The following is a 17,660-nucleotide window of genomic DNA, read 5'->3' as shown; positions in this document are numbered from 1 at the left end:
CACCATTTGAACTTTCTTGACCCTTAACACCATTTCCTGGCCATGATGGTCTTCCCTTCCCTTCCCTTCACATGGTCCTGGCCTTACCTGGATGTTGTCCCGGGCCTGGGCGAAGGACTTGAGGACAAAGGCGGTGAGCCATGTTGACCCAGAGTCATCAGCGTTGCCAAATGCGCTGTAGGACCCGTCGCTGCGGCGGTACAGCAACTCGCGCTGGTAACCTGGTGATGGGGGACGGTGAGGCAGGCGACAAGGTACACGGTTTACAGTAATGAGGCAAGGAAGCTCCTCCCCTTTCCGTAGTGTTCATCATGAGCCGATTCACAAGCAAGCCACGTCCCTTTCAGACTAAATGTGGTTTGCAGAATGCTGGGAAAGGTTACATCTTACTCGTGTTTCCAGTGTCAGCAAGAGCGTGGCTTGTTTAAAAAAAGGACTTAAAAGCTACTACAAAAACTAGTACAAATGATTTACAAGTTGCTACGTACAAAAAATATTACGAAACCTATTTATAAGTTATGGTTTGTTTCCATTCACATTTAGAAACCACAAATTTCCCGACCTGACTAAGACGTTATTCATCTCGCCTTTACCAATGTCCAGATCTCCTCTATGAATTACTAATGTTCCCACCTGTGTACCTGGCCGCGGCTCAGCTCACCTGTGTTCATGTAGCGCAGCAGCTTCTCTGTGGCCTCGGGCGTGGTCTGGCGCGTGGTGTTGAGGTAGCGCAGGATGTAGATGTTGGGGGCGAAGTTGATCATGTTCTGCTCGCCGCACCCGTACGGCATGCGGATGAGGCTGCCGAGGTTCTGGGAGGGATGGGGTAAAGTGTTAAGTGTGGCTGCAAGAGTTCACTGTCATATTGGATTCATCTGTCGTGATGGAAGCTAATGGTACAGAATAGTCTCTTTCCTTTGCTGTATAAATCGTCTCCTTAACCTACAATGCACAAGAACCGACTGATGTTTGGCGAGGGATGAAGTGAAAGGTTAAGTGTGATTTCAGGAGTTAATTTTGGGTACAAGGTTTATGAGCCATCATGGGCGCTAACAGTACACAATGACCTGCCTTTCCTTTGCAGTATAAACAATTGGAAGAGGTAACAGAGGTTCTGGGAGGGACCAAATAAAGAGTTAGTGTGGCTGTAAGAGTTCAGTCATATTGGGTTGGCAATCATGGAAGCTAACTGTAGAATGCAGAAAGAGTAATGAGGAATGATAGAGGATGCAGGAATGATAGTCTAGTGAAGAATGGTAGGATGCATGTATGACTAACTACTAAAGAATGAGAAACTATAGGGATATGAAAGGCCACATCACTCACCTCAAGGGACAGAGCCAGCAGGTCACCCACGGCCGTCACCCAGCCTCGCGCAGACCCCTCCACCAGCACGTCCGGCAGCACTAAGTCCCAGGACTCAAGGGTGAGGGAGGTCTGGCCCGGCGCGAAGTCTGTCCAGCGGAGGAAGAAAAACTTAGGTGCCAGGCAAACGGTTGGAAATGCAGGCATGGAGAAGTAAGGTATGGACAGGAAGACAGAAAAGACAAGACTGAAGAAGATGGAGGATATAAGATAAAAAAGACAGGAGATAAAAAGACAAGATAAAAAAAAGACAGGAAGGCAAAGAAACACACAAGACTTACCATCGGCAGAGCACACATATTTGGTCCAAGTCTTCTCGCGCAGGAATCCCTCGGCCTCCACCTTGATAGGTTTGATCAGGGCATCGCTGTGGCAGGAAGGGAACACGAGAGAGGTATGAGAGGAGGGGCGAGCAGTTACTGGCAGCCGTCCTTGATTTCTACACTGTCAAGTCTTCTCTGTACTATTGGCCTGAAGTTATGCCCTCGAAGGGTCTATATTTATGGTCTTCTCACATTGTCTTTATATCTTTAGATTTTGTCGACCTTGAAAGTTTGGACTCTTGCAGTTTTACTCGCAACATCCAAGTCTGCTCTACCCTACAGGTTTCAGTTAATATTCTCAGTTTCAATATTTTTTAGTCTACTCTGGTTTCTGGTCTTTCTACTTTCAATTTACATTCTATCTCTCTAGGTTTGGTTTATGTTGGTCTTTTTAAGTTTTATGAACTATTTGACTCAATTCCTCAAGCCTACTGTCCATTATTGGTTTCAAGTCGCGTTCTCTGTATCTACTCACGTTCTCTGAGGCGAGTTTGCTCCGGCGCCACATTCTCCCACCTCCGCGGCATCCACAGCGGCGGACACTGTCAAGTTCACGTCAGCGATCTCGGACGGGCGGACCCTCACCGTGAGCACCGCCTTGTCATTGGGCGGGATACAGGCGCTGCGCTTCCCCCGCACGCCTGGGGCCCCCGCCTCCTCCAGGATCTCATACTCGGTGCTGTCCTCCAGGGTGACGCGGACCTGCGGGGTTACCGTGTGTTACCGGTGCAGGAGAGATTTTTTGACTGGTAGGCAGACTGGGGTTTTGAAGAGTTGCTGTGAGGTGTTGAGGAATTAGTTTGCTTACCAAGGTTCTAATATTGGAACCACTGCAAACGTCCCCAAACCCAGTGGTGGTCACGGTTCCGCTAACTCCTAATTAGCGAAGCTAACATTTTCGTTAGCCGATTAGCGCTTTTGCCAACTTTGGAAACTGTTAGCGGACCGTTAAATATAGTTTCTCCTCCGGAAAAGTTTTGGTCTAAGCTACAAAATATTGAAATTTCAGGTCACTAGGTCTGTTTTTAAGGGTTATAGAGCCAAAATACTAAACCGAAGCTCAATCCATATAAAAAGTTAGCGGTTAGCGTTAGCTTCCACCAATTTCTTTATCAGTTTAGCGTAAGCGAAGCGAACTTTTTAGTTAGTGGATTACCAGTCAGCGAAGGTAACTTAACGGTTAGCGGTGCCCACCACTGCCCAAACCTTCCCAGCCCTTCCGATTTCTCCCAATCGTACCTTACCCTATTCCTCCCTCTTCCTTCCCTACCTTGCTCTTCCCTTTCTTTTCTGCCCCACCTTTTAACTCTTTCTGTACTGCCCTCTATGTCATATCTTACCCTGTTTTCCTTCCTTCCTTCCTTCCTTGTCTACCCTGTTTTTCCTTTACCTTCCCACCCCACCTTGTTTCGACACCTTCTGTACTGCCCTTCTATCATACCTTACCGTTTACTCCTTTCCCTACCCTGCTTATCCCGTCCCTTTCCACCCCACCTTGTTCTAACACTCTGCACTGCCCTTCCATCATACCTTACCCTAGTCCCTCCTTCCTTCCCTACCCTACCCTGCTTATCCCGTCCCTTCCCACCCTACCTTGTTCTAACACTGTACTGCCCTTCCATCATTATCCCTAGTCCCTCCTTCCTTCTCTACCCTGCCCTGCTTTTCCTTTCCATTTCCGCGTCACCTTGTTTTAACCCCTCCTGTATTCTCCCTCCCCTCCCCCTGCCCTGTCCTCCCCACCCACCGGCAGGGCCTCGCTGTGGTAGTTGAAGACCGACATCTTGACGGGCAGGATCTCCCCGCGCTTGACGGTGGGCGGCAGCGTCAGGTCGATGAAGAAGGGCGTGAAGGTGATGATGGACTGCTTGTCGGAGATGCCCACGCCGGCCTGGGGGTGCACGCATATGGCCTTGCCCACCCACTGCGTGATGGTGTCCGGGAGAGTCACCTGCTGCTCCTGGCTGCCCGTCTCCCTGCAAGGCACACCAGAGTCACCGCCACGCCCACAAGGGAGGATCAGACACCAAGAATTTAGACAAGAGAACACACGTATTCCAATTCTCTGCCTCTGAATATTAGAAACTTTTTAATAACACAGGAACCAGGAAGGCACATACAGCAGGTTACAGGAAGACAGGAAATTAACAGAAAAGCGGATAGGAAGATAAAGATGGAAGACCAACATAAAGACAGAAAGAACAACAGACGGGAAGACAGAGGAAGGTACAAGAAGACAAAAGACAAAGAAGACACAGAAACATGTCCACAAGGGATACCAAGCAACAACATGACTTCTGTGCCTCACTGAATGCCCGTGTGAGGAATAGACTACCCCAATATTTCTAACAAGGGAACAATTCTGTGCTTTTCTGAATACCAGAAAGCCTCCCGAAGCATAGCAAGGCAACACTCACGGTACCACCACGATGTCCCACAGCCACGTCTCCGGGAAGTCTGTCCTCGGTGCGTCCAGCGTGGCGCCACTGTCAGCCTGGTCGACGCCTTCCTTCTCCAGGGTGAAGTCAGTGTCGGCAACAGCAGCGACGGCTTGAGGCGGAGGTCGTGCGTTAACTGCACTCTCGAAGAAGGGGCCACCTCCACCGAACCCAACGTGGTGGTGGTACTCTGAAAAGGAGGGTTGACTACCCTTAATGAGATCTTCCCCAAGTTCTCCATAACAGATTAAAACCTCCTATGGCTTATTTTCAGAGATTTTAACTAATGTGAAATGTTTGAATATCTAGTTTTGTTAGCATGTATATAACTTAATCAACAGTTTTGTCTTATTATCAGTCTCAGTAAGTCATTCACAAGGTTACAGAAAACCTGAGTGCGATACCTTTTCCGCGATAATACACGGGCCTTCCCACCACCACTCCATCACATGCAAGGAAATGACGCATAAGTTTTCATTCGTCGTTTAGAAGGAAGGGTTCGACAAGGCATTGCAATTCAGAAATGTGACAGTGTAAATATTTGGGCAAAAATGACGTGACAAAGTATAAATATTGTACTTTCTGCTAAATTCCAAATTCCGCCGAAACATAGAAAGACTTGACAAAGCATTACTGTTTAGAAAGGATATGACATATTTGGGCAGAATTTGGCAGAAAGTACAATACAAAGATTTGACGAAGCATTAGGTTCAGAAATTATTCGACAAAATAGGAATAGTTAGGCAGAATTTGGCAGGACGTACAAAGTATTAGTCAGAAATCATTTGATAATGTATGAATACTTTGAGAGAATTTGACCTATGGAAAGCACAATACAGAAACATTTGACCAGTTAGTATACTATCATTTAAGCAAGAAATGTTTTACAGCATCTCATAACACCACCACAACCACCACAACCATCACTTGTGTGCTTCAAGACTGTTGAAAGCTTCATAGTGTAAGCCGTCGCCCGCCACCCCCAGCCCGGGTCACACGTGCACCTTCACCACTTCAAACAGCCAAGCGTTCTACCTCTGCTGGACTCACCTTCTTTCTCGCACGGCCGAGTCTCCACCGTGAGGTCCGTGATCACGTACACACCGGCGTCCTGCGGAGTGGGAGAGGTGGGGGGAAAGGGGGAATGGAGGAGGGGATGTTATGTAATGACCGAAAGTAACTATTTTTATGGTAAAGGAAGCAGCTCAGACAAAAAAACCTAAGTGAAAAAAACACATTACGCATATCATGAATTATATGATGTCTTTAACAGCTCATAAATAAGCTATCAAATAAGGTAAGAATTCACTGAAGCCTTGGACGAGTGCTGATGTCACTAACCGAGAACATCTTGAGGGCGTCCACGTAGCTGCTGTAGTACCTGTAGATGGGTGGCAGAATTGGCGGCTCGATGGAACCCTCTGTGGATGGGAAGGTAAATGTGAAGTTGGGAGGATATGCTACAACTGTGATTGGCAGCGATGCCCATCTGCAATCAGCTGTCCCTTCGTTTAATCAATTCGTACTTCGATCGTAGGAACAGATTAAACATTTCCGATTTTAAGTATGCAGGTGAGGAGATGGATTTATAACTTACTGGTGAAGGACATTAGACAATAGCATCAGAAGACGCACATATTTGCTTGCTTCACTAGTATCTTGATAGTTTGGAACAGTTTAAACATTTGAGACTAAGTGTGCTTTTAAGTGTGCAGGTCAAGAGATCTAATTCTAACATACTGGCGTAGGGCAGAGTAGACAATACAATAGACTACAATAAAAACAATATGATACAATAGGCAATAGAGATGAGGCAAGGACACTAAATATTTGGCACTCGTTACGATTATAATGCTGGGATCACGCATCTCCGATTTTTGCCTCTGCGACTTACTGCGATACCTAGCAGAAAGTGAGGAGGAGGACGCCGACGAAGAAAAATTATCATCAGAGGGCCAGGCGGCATGTGGAAAGAGGAAGAGGCCGCTGTCCCTGCCGGCATAGGTCGAGAGGGAACTGGGGGAATGGCTGCTGGGACTGAACAAAGACGCCCCATCAGACTCCGAGCCAACAGCTCCCACGTCCACGAACATAAATATATAGTCTGCATCCACAACAGCCAGCAGGACCACCGAAAAAACTTCTTGTAATTACCACTAAACTCCGGATTCCTGATGCGTATGTGTTTCCCGTCAATAGCACCCAGGGTGTGGGGGAAATTCCAGCGTTCTTTTAACCCACTGGCAATCTTCTTCCAACCCTCCACCGAGTCTGGCATTTGCAGGAATTCATCTCCAAACGCAGCAACTATGGCTCTGCAAGTCTTAGGATCAACAAAGGAGATGGTGTTGAGTGCCACACGGAATGCATATCCAAGACTCTTTTAGGAATTCCCCGTCGCGAGGAATCTCAGGGTTATAGCAACACGTAAGCCAGGGTCAAGGGCTTCCTCCAGAATGTCGTCTTTTCGATGTAGGGTCGAACACGCTCCACTATCTCGTTAAACATGGTCTCAGTGATGCGGATTAAGTTCTGGTAGAGCAGAGGGTCGTCGTCAGCCACCTCACGCATCAGGTTTTGATAGTGGCCTTTGGTGGCTCGTCGTGTCAGGTATCCATGTACTCAAGTACTTCGGGCCTTCCGGTTCTGTTTCAGCTGTACAACATATTGTAGGGTTATTATGTGCAATCTCTCAAAGGCCACTATAGCTGCCACTAGCTGAGGCTCATGGTGTTGGCGTTGCTACTGTAGGAGTAGATTGGTTAGTGTACAGGCAGGTGGACCCACCTCTCGTATCCCTGTGGGGACACCCAGCAGATTGTCACGATTATCTGCAGTACATCGATGCCAAGTCGAACTGGAAAAGAGCCAGTCGAGCAGCATTCTTTATCCATTGCAATAATCGTGTGTACGTCGCAGGTGCTCACGATGTGCTCACGATGAATACCTACAAGAGTTTGCGATAATTGCAGTAAGCTGCGATACGCATTCGATCTTTCCTCTCTTCGCCTGCAATGATTGCAAAGGTCTACGACCAACCGAGCGGAGATTGAGCACACGTCGTAATGGATCGCGAGATCTTTCTTGTCGCGCTTCTCGGGTGGCGACCGAGCTGAGATTCAAACATTGTCGGTATCGCAGTTAATCGCAGAGGCAAAATCGCAGATGTGTAATCCCAGCATAACGCTACCCATTCTCAGTACCCGCAAGTCACTCTGGCATGAAGTTCCATACCTGTATCGACTGTGAGTGGCTCTGGCTTGGGGCGGTGCTTTTCGTTGCAGTAGTCGTAGTCGTTGATCTGCGAGCGGGTGTACTTGTAGATGGTGAACCTGTCGGCGAAGTCGAACAGTCTCTCCAGCGTGATTGGGTCGGGTTCCTTCGTCAGTAATTCTGTGCTCCTGTCCACCACGCCTGCGGGAGGATAGGAAGCGGTGTGTTATATTATTTCCATGTGAAACTGGCCGGTGGGGTCGGGCGGTCAGCCCCGCCCAGCACATACCCACACACTCAGCACCTCCCACTTCCTCTCACATGTCAGTTATTTACTACCTTTAAATGCATTTAATTAAATAATTGGATAATCCAACAAGGTCATAGTGTAAAAATTGTTTCGCTTTTAGGATAATAAAGATTTTACTATATGACCCTTTGTATTATCCAATTATTTCATTAAATTCATTCAAAGGTGGTAAATAGCGGACATATGAGGAAGCGAGGAGTGTTGAGAATTTGTGGCAAGGTGCGAGGCGGGGTTGACCCCGCAGTCGCCATGACCCCGCAGTCGCCACGACCACACCGGCCAGTTTCACATGGAAATACTATAGAGGGTGGAAGTGTGTGTGTGTGCGTGTGTGTGTGCGTGTGCGTGTGCGTGTGCGTGTGCGTGTGTGTGCGTATAAAGAAACAAGGGCAAGAGACGTGTTGGAGAAGAGTGTGTTGGAGAGAGGCGCATGTGACACAGATGAGGGCACGTGGGAAGGGAATGTCTGAGAACTAGACAGGGATGTCATAAAAAGGGATGGAAGTGTTAGAGAGGAATGTACGAGAGAACATGTGGTAGGGACATTTTAGAGAGGGAAGTGTGCTGGAAATGTACATACCAAAGAGAGGGATGTGTTAAGAGAAATGTGATCAGAGGGGTCTGTGATAGAGGGAAGCCTAGAATCCTTCCTCACTCACCCAGACTGCACACCGAGTTAGGTTCGCTGCCAAGGGTCAAGGATGCAGTGTCTCCCGGCTGTGCCTTCGGCGTGGACCAGCCCAGAGTCACGTTGTTGGCCAGGCAGCGCTTGACCTGCAGCTCTCGCACGTCGCTCACCACCTCCCCGTCGGCGCGCGTGTACCAAACCAACACCTGGAACACACACACATCTGGAACACTCGGCAACACTACACAGTCTCTTGCAACAGTAAATGCCAACTTTGATTCATTCAGACCTACCACACCTCATTTTGTCTTGTTTTCATACCTGTGAAGACTGAAAACACAACTCACGTCACTTAGATAACTATTTCGCTACCTACACCACCTTCGTAACTCTTGTAACACCTGGAGTTTTCGGGAGCAGCAACACAGGTTATCTGCCCCATAAGCCTTCCCCATAAGCGAGTCTTCCTCCTTATAATCAAATCTTTCATCATTCTTGCCCATCCGCCTTGCCCATCAGTCACCTCTATCCATCACTTCCCTTAAGCTCTGCCCATCAGTCACCTCTATCTATCACGACCCATAAAAGTTCCCTCGTGTATGCCACCTTCCCTCTAAGTCTCCTCACGTACCCTAGCCTTGGGGGACGCAGTGGGCGGCAGATCCACGTCCAGGTTCAGCACGCCCCGCACGGTCCCCTCGATGGGCGCCGGCATGGGCTCCACCAGGTTGGCGGCGTTGACGGGCAGCTCGCCGGCCGTCAGCGTCACCTCCTGCGTGGCCGTGTGCTGGATGATGCCGCGGGAGACGATCTGGAGGATTGATTGAAGGGTTGATTGGGTTGTGTGGAGGAAGGGAGAGAAGGAAGGAGGTCGAGGATGGAGAAGGGAGGGAGGAGGAGGGGAGGAAGAGATTGAGTCGGGTATGTGGAGGAAGGGAGAGAAGGGAGGTGGTCGTGGTTAGAGGAATGTAAGGTAATCTGAAGGAGGCAGGGAGAGGAGGAGCTCATGTTGTGAGGACTAAGTTAACCTGAGAGAGTGAGAGTAGGAGGGAAGTCTGGAGAAGGTAAGGATGAGTGAGCTAGGGAGGTCATGATTGGGGATCTGAAGATAACCTGAAGGAGGGAGGGAGGAAGAGAAGGAGGAAAGGAGTAAGGCCACAGCTTTAAGATAGTAGGAAGAAAGCGTGGCAATAAGGTTATAAGGAAGGTGATAAAGGATACGGAATAAGGAAGATAATATTATTAGAATAGGGTATGAACACCAGGTAATAATGAAACAGGTGCGAGGTATGCCAGGCGAGATGAACCCCTCCCTCCTTTCCCACACACCTGTACAGTGAGGGTAGCGGTGGGCTGGTCGCGGGCGGAGAAGAGGACGGAGAGGCGGTGCTTCTTGGGGGCGGCGGGAGAGCACTCGAGCGTGTTCTCCTGCGCCACGATGAGCAGCGAGGAGTTGGAGGGCGAGAAGTAGTGCTCGATGTTTTCCGTGTACTGGGTGGAGTCTGTGCTGGCGCGGCAGTTGAGGGTCTTCACCTGTTGGGACGAGGACAGGTGGTCTTTTAACCATTTGGGAAGAACTGTGCGGAACTCAGAAGCTTTTAGACCCAATGAAGAGTCAAGTCACATGAAGGAATCTTTAAATTTGTAAGTTTATTAGTTTCTACCTCTAAAGAACAACTAAAATAATGAAAGGAAAGTTATTTTAAGGGCAGAAGTTCACCTTAATATAAGTATATGATTTTGAAGTCTGCAAAGTATACAAGAAACAGACTACAAAAGGAAAGGAATAGGTGATATGGTGCACCTCAAGGACGGAAGTTTTATTTTTTAGTTCAGTTTGATTGTTTTATTACAGAGGTCTGCAAGTATAGGAAACATGTAAACACGAGTAAAGAGTTGGATAGCAGGAGGTAGAGCAAGAACAGGAAGGATTCACGTAGCAGGAGGTGGAGCAGTGTAGGCGAGGCAGCGGGACAGGCACGGAGGCGGGAGTACTCACGCGGACACTGTTTGCATCGTAGTTGGGCAGCACCATGTTGAGGATGCCGTCGAGGGCCGTGGTGTCGTTGTTGCAGCGGCCGGCGGCACACACCTCCACGGGGACGCCAGAGGCGGGGGTCCCGTCGGGTAGCTCGGCGCGCAGCTGTGGACGGGGAGGGTTGTCAGTGCCTTAGACACAGACGGGAAAAACATGCAGACAAACAAAAGTGGACACACACACACAACACACACACACACACACACACACACACACACACACACACACACACATTGAAAGCATACAGCCACGACAAATGAACATATACATTAATACCTCAGGCAGACATACAGGAAATGGACTCACTGACAGGATTACACTCACACACACACACACACACACACACACACACACACACACACACACACACCTACTACGCTGATGAAAATAGAATAACGAATATAAAAAGACTAAAGGAACACCAATAAACATACAGACCTAGACCAAACAAATTAACAAACTTCTAACAGACAAAACACACACGACTAAAAAACTGAAAAAACTATCTCCGCACCTTGACCGTGAAGGGGAGGTTGGGCTTCATAAATTCGTCCTTATATATAGGTTTGAAGTTGACAACGGAGCGGGTGATGGAGAGCAGCTGCTTCCCACCCAGCTGCACGCCCGTCCCCGCCTCGTCCACCGTGGCCGAGGCTTCCAGGGAGTAAACGGAGCAGTCGATCACCTGCATCTCCTCGGACGTCACCGCCAAGTCGATGCAGCCGTCGATCTGAAACACAAGGCCAAAAAAGTTACGGTCAACCGCGAAAAAGGAGACAACTATAATTATCAAATGAAGAGAAAGCGCTTTACCAATCCTCAATAGGGCTCCATATAACAAGTTTTCTACCGATTCCGCATGAAAGCGAACCATTATGATCAATCCTCTATAGTGTCTGAACGGTACTCACGGTGACATTGTGAGTGACTTCCTTGCGACACTTCCTCCCCTGCTGGTTGTGGATGGTGAACGACAGGTTGCCCTTCACAGGCTGCCCGAAGGTGTAGCTGTGGAAGGGAGGCACAAGGAACATGTTGAAAGGGGGCACGAAGATAGATACACTGAAGCAATGTTATCAAGTATCTACAAGACAAACTTTGGGCCAGTTCCACAGTTCGGCGTTATTTATTCGTAAGCTCCCTAACCAAAGACTGCGAGAACTCTTTGTAACCTTTGAAGTGTTTGGTATTGAAAGTAAGCTATCTGAAATTATACCATCTTAAACTATGCAGGAAAAATCTCTAGTATCTATTATCTACAGTATATCTCCCCTTTAAAAGAATCTTCAATGCTTCCCTCCCCTTCTCTTAGCTGCCCCGCTCATGAAGAAATCATCTCATACCTTCATCAAAAGTAAATTCGATTTCTATTTTACTTTCCTATCCTTCGTAACGGGCAAATTCAAGCTAACCAACTTTCCATTCTTCATTACAGTAAATTCTATCTCTTATCTAACCCTCACTATTGGTAAACAAGAACTAGTAAACAGGAACCTTTCACCGCACTCACTTGGCGCACACTTGGAAGGAGTATTTCTCATCGGTGGGGAGGGCGTAGGCGGGCGGCTTGATCTTGACTTCGAAGCGCGGTAACACGAACTCTTCCACCTTGAACGTCTGGGTGGTACTCCCGCTCTGGGTCTTTACGTGGATCCTGTACGACCCCTGTGGAAAGACAAGGATAAGGCCTGTATGTATAACAGACTCGGGAGAGAGGATAGAAGTTTGATATTTGGGAGATCAGACAAATTCGCTAGACGAAAATAAGAGGTACTATGTCACGGGGAGGAGCTATAAATTGAAAATCTGGTCAGTCCTTAAACGAAAGTGCCTCCTCACCTCCTCGGGCTCGTCGGCAAGCTGGAAGTCGAGGTGCACCAAGCCATCCGTGTTGGTGACGTTCTTCCACTGGGCGATGCGGTTGCGTGAGGGTGTGGTGACGTAGATCTCCGAGTACTGCAGGGGGAGAGAGGGATAGTGGATAGTGATGCACCACTGGCAGGGCTAAAGGGTGAGAACAGTCATGCTAACCAGTGAAGAAAGTACGGAAGGAAGGAAGAAAGGAGGCGGTGGCTGAGTGGTCAGTATGCAGGCGTGGTGTCCTGGAGGCCGCGGGTTCAATTTCCTCCCGCTGCCACAAGCTGACGACTTTTAGTCTTTGCAGAGTGGCCAAGCCTGCCCACATGCTTTCCTGATGACCATCTATCAATCCGGGCTCTAGTGAAACTAAGAGGATCAATGGGAGCTCCGGAGGACAGAATGAGTCAAGCAAGGTGGCACCACTATATAACACTTGCCTGCGCCACAGTAGGCTGGGGCTGACCACCAGGCCCCATCAAGAAAATCTACCGGTGCTATAGGCCGAACGTAAAAACGAAAATTCAAATAAAAAAGGACAGAGGAACACCAAACTATGCGCAACAGAGAAGTAAGGAGAGGAAGAAGAAAGGAAGTGAGGATGGAGTGAAATAATTAAGATCAAATCAAAGACACCAACACCATCTCTCACCTCCTCCTTGGACACCTCCAGCTTGTTCCCGGTGATGGTCAGCACGCGAAACTGCACCTTTTCGCCGGGGCGGTAGAGGTACCTGTCGGTCTGGATGAAGGTCTCGTCGTTGTTGCGCTGAAGAATGATGTCCTTCTTGTCCTTCACCGTCACGCCGCCCACCTTCCCCTCGATCAGGAGCGTCACTGAGTAGGACTCTGATTTGTTGACGGTAATGTCGTGACACTGCTCGTACTTGCCTGTCATGAAGGGTAGAAAATAAGGTAGAGGTTGAGTTTACCTGTGACGAAGGGTAGAAAAGTAAGATAAATAACCTTTAATGAAGGGTACAAAGTGCTTAAATTTACCTTTAACGAATGATAGAAATATAACAGCATGAATTTAACTGCAACAAAGGTTAGAGAAGTAATGGAGAGCTGTGATTTAACTGAACTTAAAAAAAGACTAGAAGAATGAACCAGGAAGTGCAGCCGGAGAAATAATGGCAAGACACAGTGAAAGCATTAATATTTGGCCCCAGAAACTACATAATTGGCCACGAACATAAGTGCTTCAAAATGGGCAGGATAAAACAGTAAAAGACTCATGACATCAAGAACAGGTCAGCGCCAAACAAAACCCTGCAGTAAAAGACCAAGGAGAGAATAAAAACCAACATTAAACGACAACAAGATAACCATAAACTCCATCCCAGCCAACGTACCGGCAGGGATATCAAAGACCTTCTCCCCCAGTTTGCTATTGGGGTCGGGCGTGGAACTATAGCCATCGACCAGGGTGAGGTTGAGGCTCCCTGCTGGCGCCGCGGGGTCCTGCACGAAGACGCATACCTGGGATGTGCCGGGGGAGATCCACTGGCGGGGCGTGGTGACGAGGTAGTCCCTGGAACGGCGGAGAGAGGTGTTAAGGGCGTGGAAAGGGGCATGAAGGACGTTTATTTTTTTAGTTTTTTACAACAAAGGAGGCAGCTCAAAGGCACAAAAAAGAAAATAAAAAGCCCGCTACTCGCTGCTCCCCAAAAAAAATCAAAAGAAGTGGCCGAAAGAGGTCAATTTCGGGAGGAGAGAAAAATGCACGAGGAAAGGGCACGGGAAGGAGATAAAAGGTGTTAAGGTCATGGAAAGTCGATAAGGGTGTAAAAAGGCATGAAAGGTGTATTAGTGAAGGGCATGGATAGCTGGGGAAAAAGGGTAAAGAACGGGCGTGGAATAAGGCGAAAAAGGGTATTTGAGAAGGGCATGTGGGAAAGGTGTAAAGAAAGGGCATAGAGAAGGCACGAGGGAAGGGAAGGGAAAGGTGGGGTAAGGTATGACGGAAGGGCATGGAAAGGCGGATAAAGGCGGTGAAAGGGCATGGAAAAGGGTCGTGAAGAGAGGAAAAGCCAAATGAAAAGAGTTGGCCTTGCAAGACACTTGTCGAAATTGGTGATGTTTGAGGACAATGAGAAGGCAGGTGTAGGGAGGAAAACGGGAAGACAGGTGCGATAGTACGTGTGAGAAGAGTGAATAATGAGTGAATGATGAAAAATATAGGCAAGAAGGCGCCACTATAAACACTTGCCTGCGCCATAACGGGCTGGGGGTGACCACTAGGCCTCCCAAAAGCCTACCGATGCCAGAAGCGAAAACTTAAAACAAAACAGGTAAAAAGCCCCCATTAGATTGCCATGAATTAAGTCAGGTGCTGCTATACAAGTCTCTTAAAACCGAAAATAAAAGTACCAGAAAAAAAGGCAATTCAAAACGTACAAACTTCATCTCTTATAAAGGGACAATGCGTCGATTTTTAATGCCTCACAAACTAATCCTTTTTCCCCTTTCCCTTCACCGGCTGTCCGTCCACTCCGGTACAATGGCGCAGCGTGACGAGAGCACAACGAAGGGTAGAAAAAAAAAGTGTACAATGAGGTGAAAAGTGTACAAGGAGGAAAAAAAAAAAGTCACGTTCCTGTAATGATACATAGGAAGAATATATAGGAAGAACAGAGACCAGAAGACCTATCGGTCTATGACGGGGGTGTCTGTTTTGCTACGTGTGGTAGGACAGGACAGAATAGATGAAGGCTCCTCCCCACCCACCTCTCCCTCCGGCAACGTGCCGGCAGGAAATAGTTAGAAGAGAACACCATGTACCTTTAAGGAAGAAAGGGACATGGATATTTTACAGTAAAGAGAGAAATAAGAGGAAATTATACCCTTCCTTCTCTTGCATCACCTCCCCTTCACTTCCCTCTGACCCATTCGTTGCTCCTTCCCACCCCTCCCCTACCCTGTATTTGTCCCTCGTTTTCCCTTCCTCTCCCGTGAAAGCTTCCCCACTCTCTCCCCTTCTTACTTTCTCCCTTCCATTCCCTATCTCTTCCCCAGCCCCTCCCTCTATCCTACCCTATATTTATCCCTCCCTCCCTACCTCCCCTTCCTCTCCGGTGAAACTTCCCACCCTCTCCCTTTCCCACTCTCTCCCTCTCTCCTCTCCCATGACCTCTTTCCATTCCATCCCTTTACTATCTCTCCGTTCTCACTTGTGGCAGTTTCTCATCTCCTCCCCATCCCACTCTCTTCCTTCCTCCTCTCCCGTGACAAAGGACAAAGGGAACAGAAGGATATATAAAAACTTGCTCGTTCGAAGACTATAAAGGGAGGATTATATTAGACTAAAATACCAGTACCAGTTTCTTCATGGCTGGATTATGTAGATACCCAAAAGATGGAAACCAAGATATAAAATTATATAACAGAATATATCAAAGACCATACGATGAGAATATAATTTACCAGTTTACTCACTGCTAGAGTACGCAAGTATTTAAAGCAATTAGCAAGAGTCCATAGAAAAATATATTGAAAGGCCACAGTAAGAAAGGACATCATCTAGGCATTACTAAAGATCTGGGAAGGGTTGGAGCACCCGGGAACGTTGTGGAGACAGAAAACCACTTATGAATATTAAACTTCTAAGGGCCAACGTGACTGAGATGAGCATCGCCGCCACGCGCAGCTATAACGTATATTCCCAACTTCTGTATGTAGAGGAAAATTTGTATCGTGAATAAATACGCCGTGAAGGGATCGCTTAAACCCAAAGAAGACTTATAATGCTATGAGCAGACAAACTTAAAGAATGGAAAGCAAGGATTGGAAAAGACTGAGGAAGACTGAACAAGAGAAGACTGAGGAAGACTGAACAAGAGAAGACTGAGGAAGACTGAACAAGAGAAGACTGAGGAAGAGAAGACTGAACAAGAGAAGACTGAGGAAGAGAAGACTGAACAAGAGAAGACTGAGGAAGAGAAGACTGAACAAGAGAAGACTGAGGAAGAGAAGACTGAACAAGAGAAGACTGAACAAGAGAAGACTGAACAAGAGAAGACTGAGGAAGACTGAACAAGAGAAGACTGAGGAAGACTGAACAAGAGAAGACTGAGGAAGACTGAACAAGAGAAGACTGAGGAAGACTGAACAAGAGAAGACTGAGGAAGACTGAACAAGAGAAGACTGAGGAAGACTGAACAAGAGAAGACTGAGGAAGACTGAACAAGAGAAGACTGAGGAAGACTGAACAAGAGAAGACTGAGGAAGACGCGAGCAGACAAACTAAAAGAATAGAATGCAAGGACTAGAGAAGACTGAAGAAGACAAGACTGAAGAAGACAAGACTGAAGAAGACAAGACTGAAGAAGACAAGACTGAAGAAGACAAGACTGAAGAAGACAAGACTGAAGAAGACGTAAGCAGACAAACTGAAATAATAGAAAGCAAGGACTGAAAAATTGAGGTAAAAGAAAACTTTAAGGATCCGAGAAGCGACGCAGAAAACCTAATAACAGAAGTGTGAACAGAAACAAACTGAAGGAAGAATAGAAGAAATGAAACCAAGGACTGGAAAATTCGAGTAAAAAGCAAGACTTAGAGAAAAAAGAAAACCGACAACGCAAAACGGCACAGAAGACCAAATAGCCGACAAGTGAACAGAAACTACTGAAGAAATGAGCGAATAATAGGAAGCAAGGACTGGAAAATAAGGGAAAAGAAAAAGGATTAATGATCAAAGAGGTTCACTGAGGATGCGAAAAGAAGCGACGCAAAACACCTGATAAAAAAAGTGTGAACAGACAAACAACTAAGGGAAGAATAGAAAAGAATAAGAAGCAAGGACTGGAAAATTAAGAGTATACAAAGATGAATTGCACAAGAGAGGATGCAAGCAGACTCAGAAAACCCAATAACCGCGGAATATTGTGGCTGAAAAAAGAATAGTGTGTCACGCGGAGCCAGGGTCATGTGGTACACTACGCAGGAAGGAAGGAAGGAAGAGAGAGAGAGAGAGAGAGAGAGAGAGAGAGAGAGAGAGAGAGAGAGAGAGAGAGAGAGAGAGAGAGAGAGAGAACCACCCAGTTGAACCATAAAATTACACGATTCGGAAACACACACAGCAAGGACAACACTTTATTTCGGCAGTCATACGTGCTTTGTGTGTGTGTGTGTGTGTGTGTGTGTGTGTGTGTGTGCGCTTTGTGTGTGTGTGTGTGTGTGTGTGTGTGTGTGTGTGTGTGTGTGTGTGTGTGTGTGTGTGTGTGTGTGTGTGTGTGTGTGTGTGTGTGTGTGTGTGTACATGCCACTAGCTCACGTTCAGTTCATGCAAAGCTATTCATGACTCATACCCAACCCACCCTTCCTCCTCCTCCCTCTCTTCCTCTCTTCCTCCTCCTCCCTCTTTTCTCCTAATTTCGTATCTTCCTTCTCTTCCCCTTTCCCTTCTCTTCCCCTTTTCCTTTTTAACCTTCCTTTTTTACCCACTTCTACCTCCCTTATTCCTTTTCTTTCCCTCCCTTCTCCT

The 17,660-nt window shown here is 47.4% G+C and overlaps 1 protein-coding gene across 3 annotated transcripts in view; it reads right to left on the bottom strand.

Annotated features, from left to right (window-relative positions):
* The window catches only part of LOC126999350 (pregnancy zone protein-like), a 62,583-nt gene that overhangs the window by 28,225 nt on the left and 16,698 nt on the right, over positions 1 to 17,660 (bottom strand). For 2 of the 3 annotated variants that reach the window (XM_050861879.1, XM_050861877.1), the window contains exons 2-22: positions 13,528 to 13,706; positions 12,825 to 13,063; positions 12,155 to 12,271; positions 11,826 to 11,980; positions 11,227 to 11,323; positions 10,830 to 11,045; positions 10,277 to 10,420; positions 9,607 to 9,810; positions 8,909 to 9,088; positions 8,309 to 8,483; positions 7,361 to 7,540; positions 5,468 to 5,547; positions 5,177 to 5,237; positions 4,531 to 4,566; positions 4,106 to 4,316; positions 3,436 to 3,664; positions 2,164 to 2,390; positions 1,647 to 1,732; positions 1,327 to 1,454; positions 662 to 812; positions 88 to 221 (exon numbers count right to left, since the gene is read on the bottom strand). In XM_050861879.1, the coding sequence (XP_050717836.1) occupies positions 88 to 221; positions 662 to 812; positions 1,327 to 1,454; positions 1,647 to 1,732; positions 2,164 to 2,390; positions 3,436 to 3,664; positions 4,106 to 4,316; positions 4,531 to 4,566; positions 5,177 to 5,237; positions 5,468 to 5,547; positions 7,361 to 7,540; positions 8,309 to 8,483; positions 8,909 to 9,088; positions 9,607 to 9,810; positions 10,277 to 10,420; positions 10,830 to 11,045; positions 11,227 to 11,323; positions 11,826 to 11,980; positions 12,155 to 12,271; positions 12,825 to 13,063; positions 13,528 to 13,706 (3,229 nt within the window). The remainder of the gene's footprint in view (positions 1 to 87; positions 222 to 661; positions 813 to 1,326; positions 1,455 to 1,646; positions 1,733 to 2,163; positions 2,391 to 3,435; positions 3,665 to 4,105; positions 4,317 to 4,530; positions 4,567 to 5,176; positions 5,238 to 5,467; positions 5,548 to 7,360; positions 7,541 to 8,308; positions 8,484 to 8,908; positions 9,089 to 9,606; positions 9,811 to 10,276; positions 10,421 to 10,829; positions 11,046 to 11,226; positions 11,324 to 11,825; positions 11,981 to 12,154; positions 12,272 to 12,824; positions 13,064 to 13,527; positions 13,707 to 17,660) is intronic. The other variant, XM_050861880.1, reaches the window with a different exon arrangement.

This window comes from Eriocheir sinensis, chromosome 16 (assembly GCF_024679095.1).
Source record: "Eriocheir sinensis breed Jianghai 21 chromosome 16, ASM2467909v1, whole genome shotgun sequence".
Taxonomy (NCBI): Eukaryota; Metazoa; Arthropoda; class Malacostraca; order Decapoda; family Varunidae; genus Eriocheir; species Eriocheir sinensis.
The sequence above is the reverse complement of the archived record's forward strand: the minus strand, read 5'-3'. Positions and strand labels throughout refer to the sequence as shown.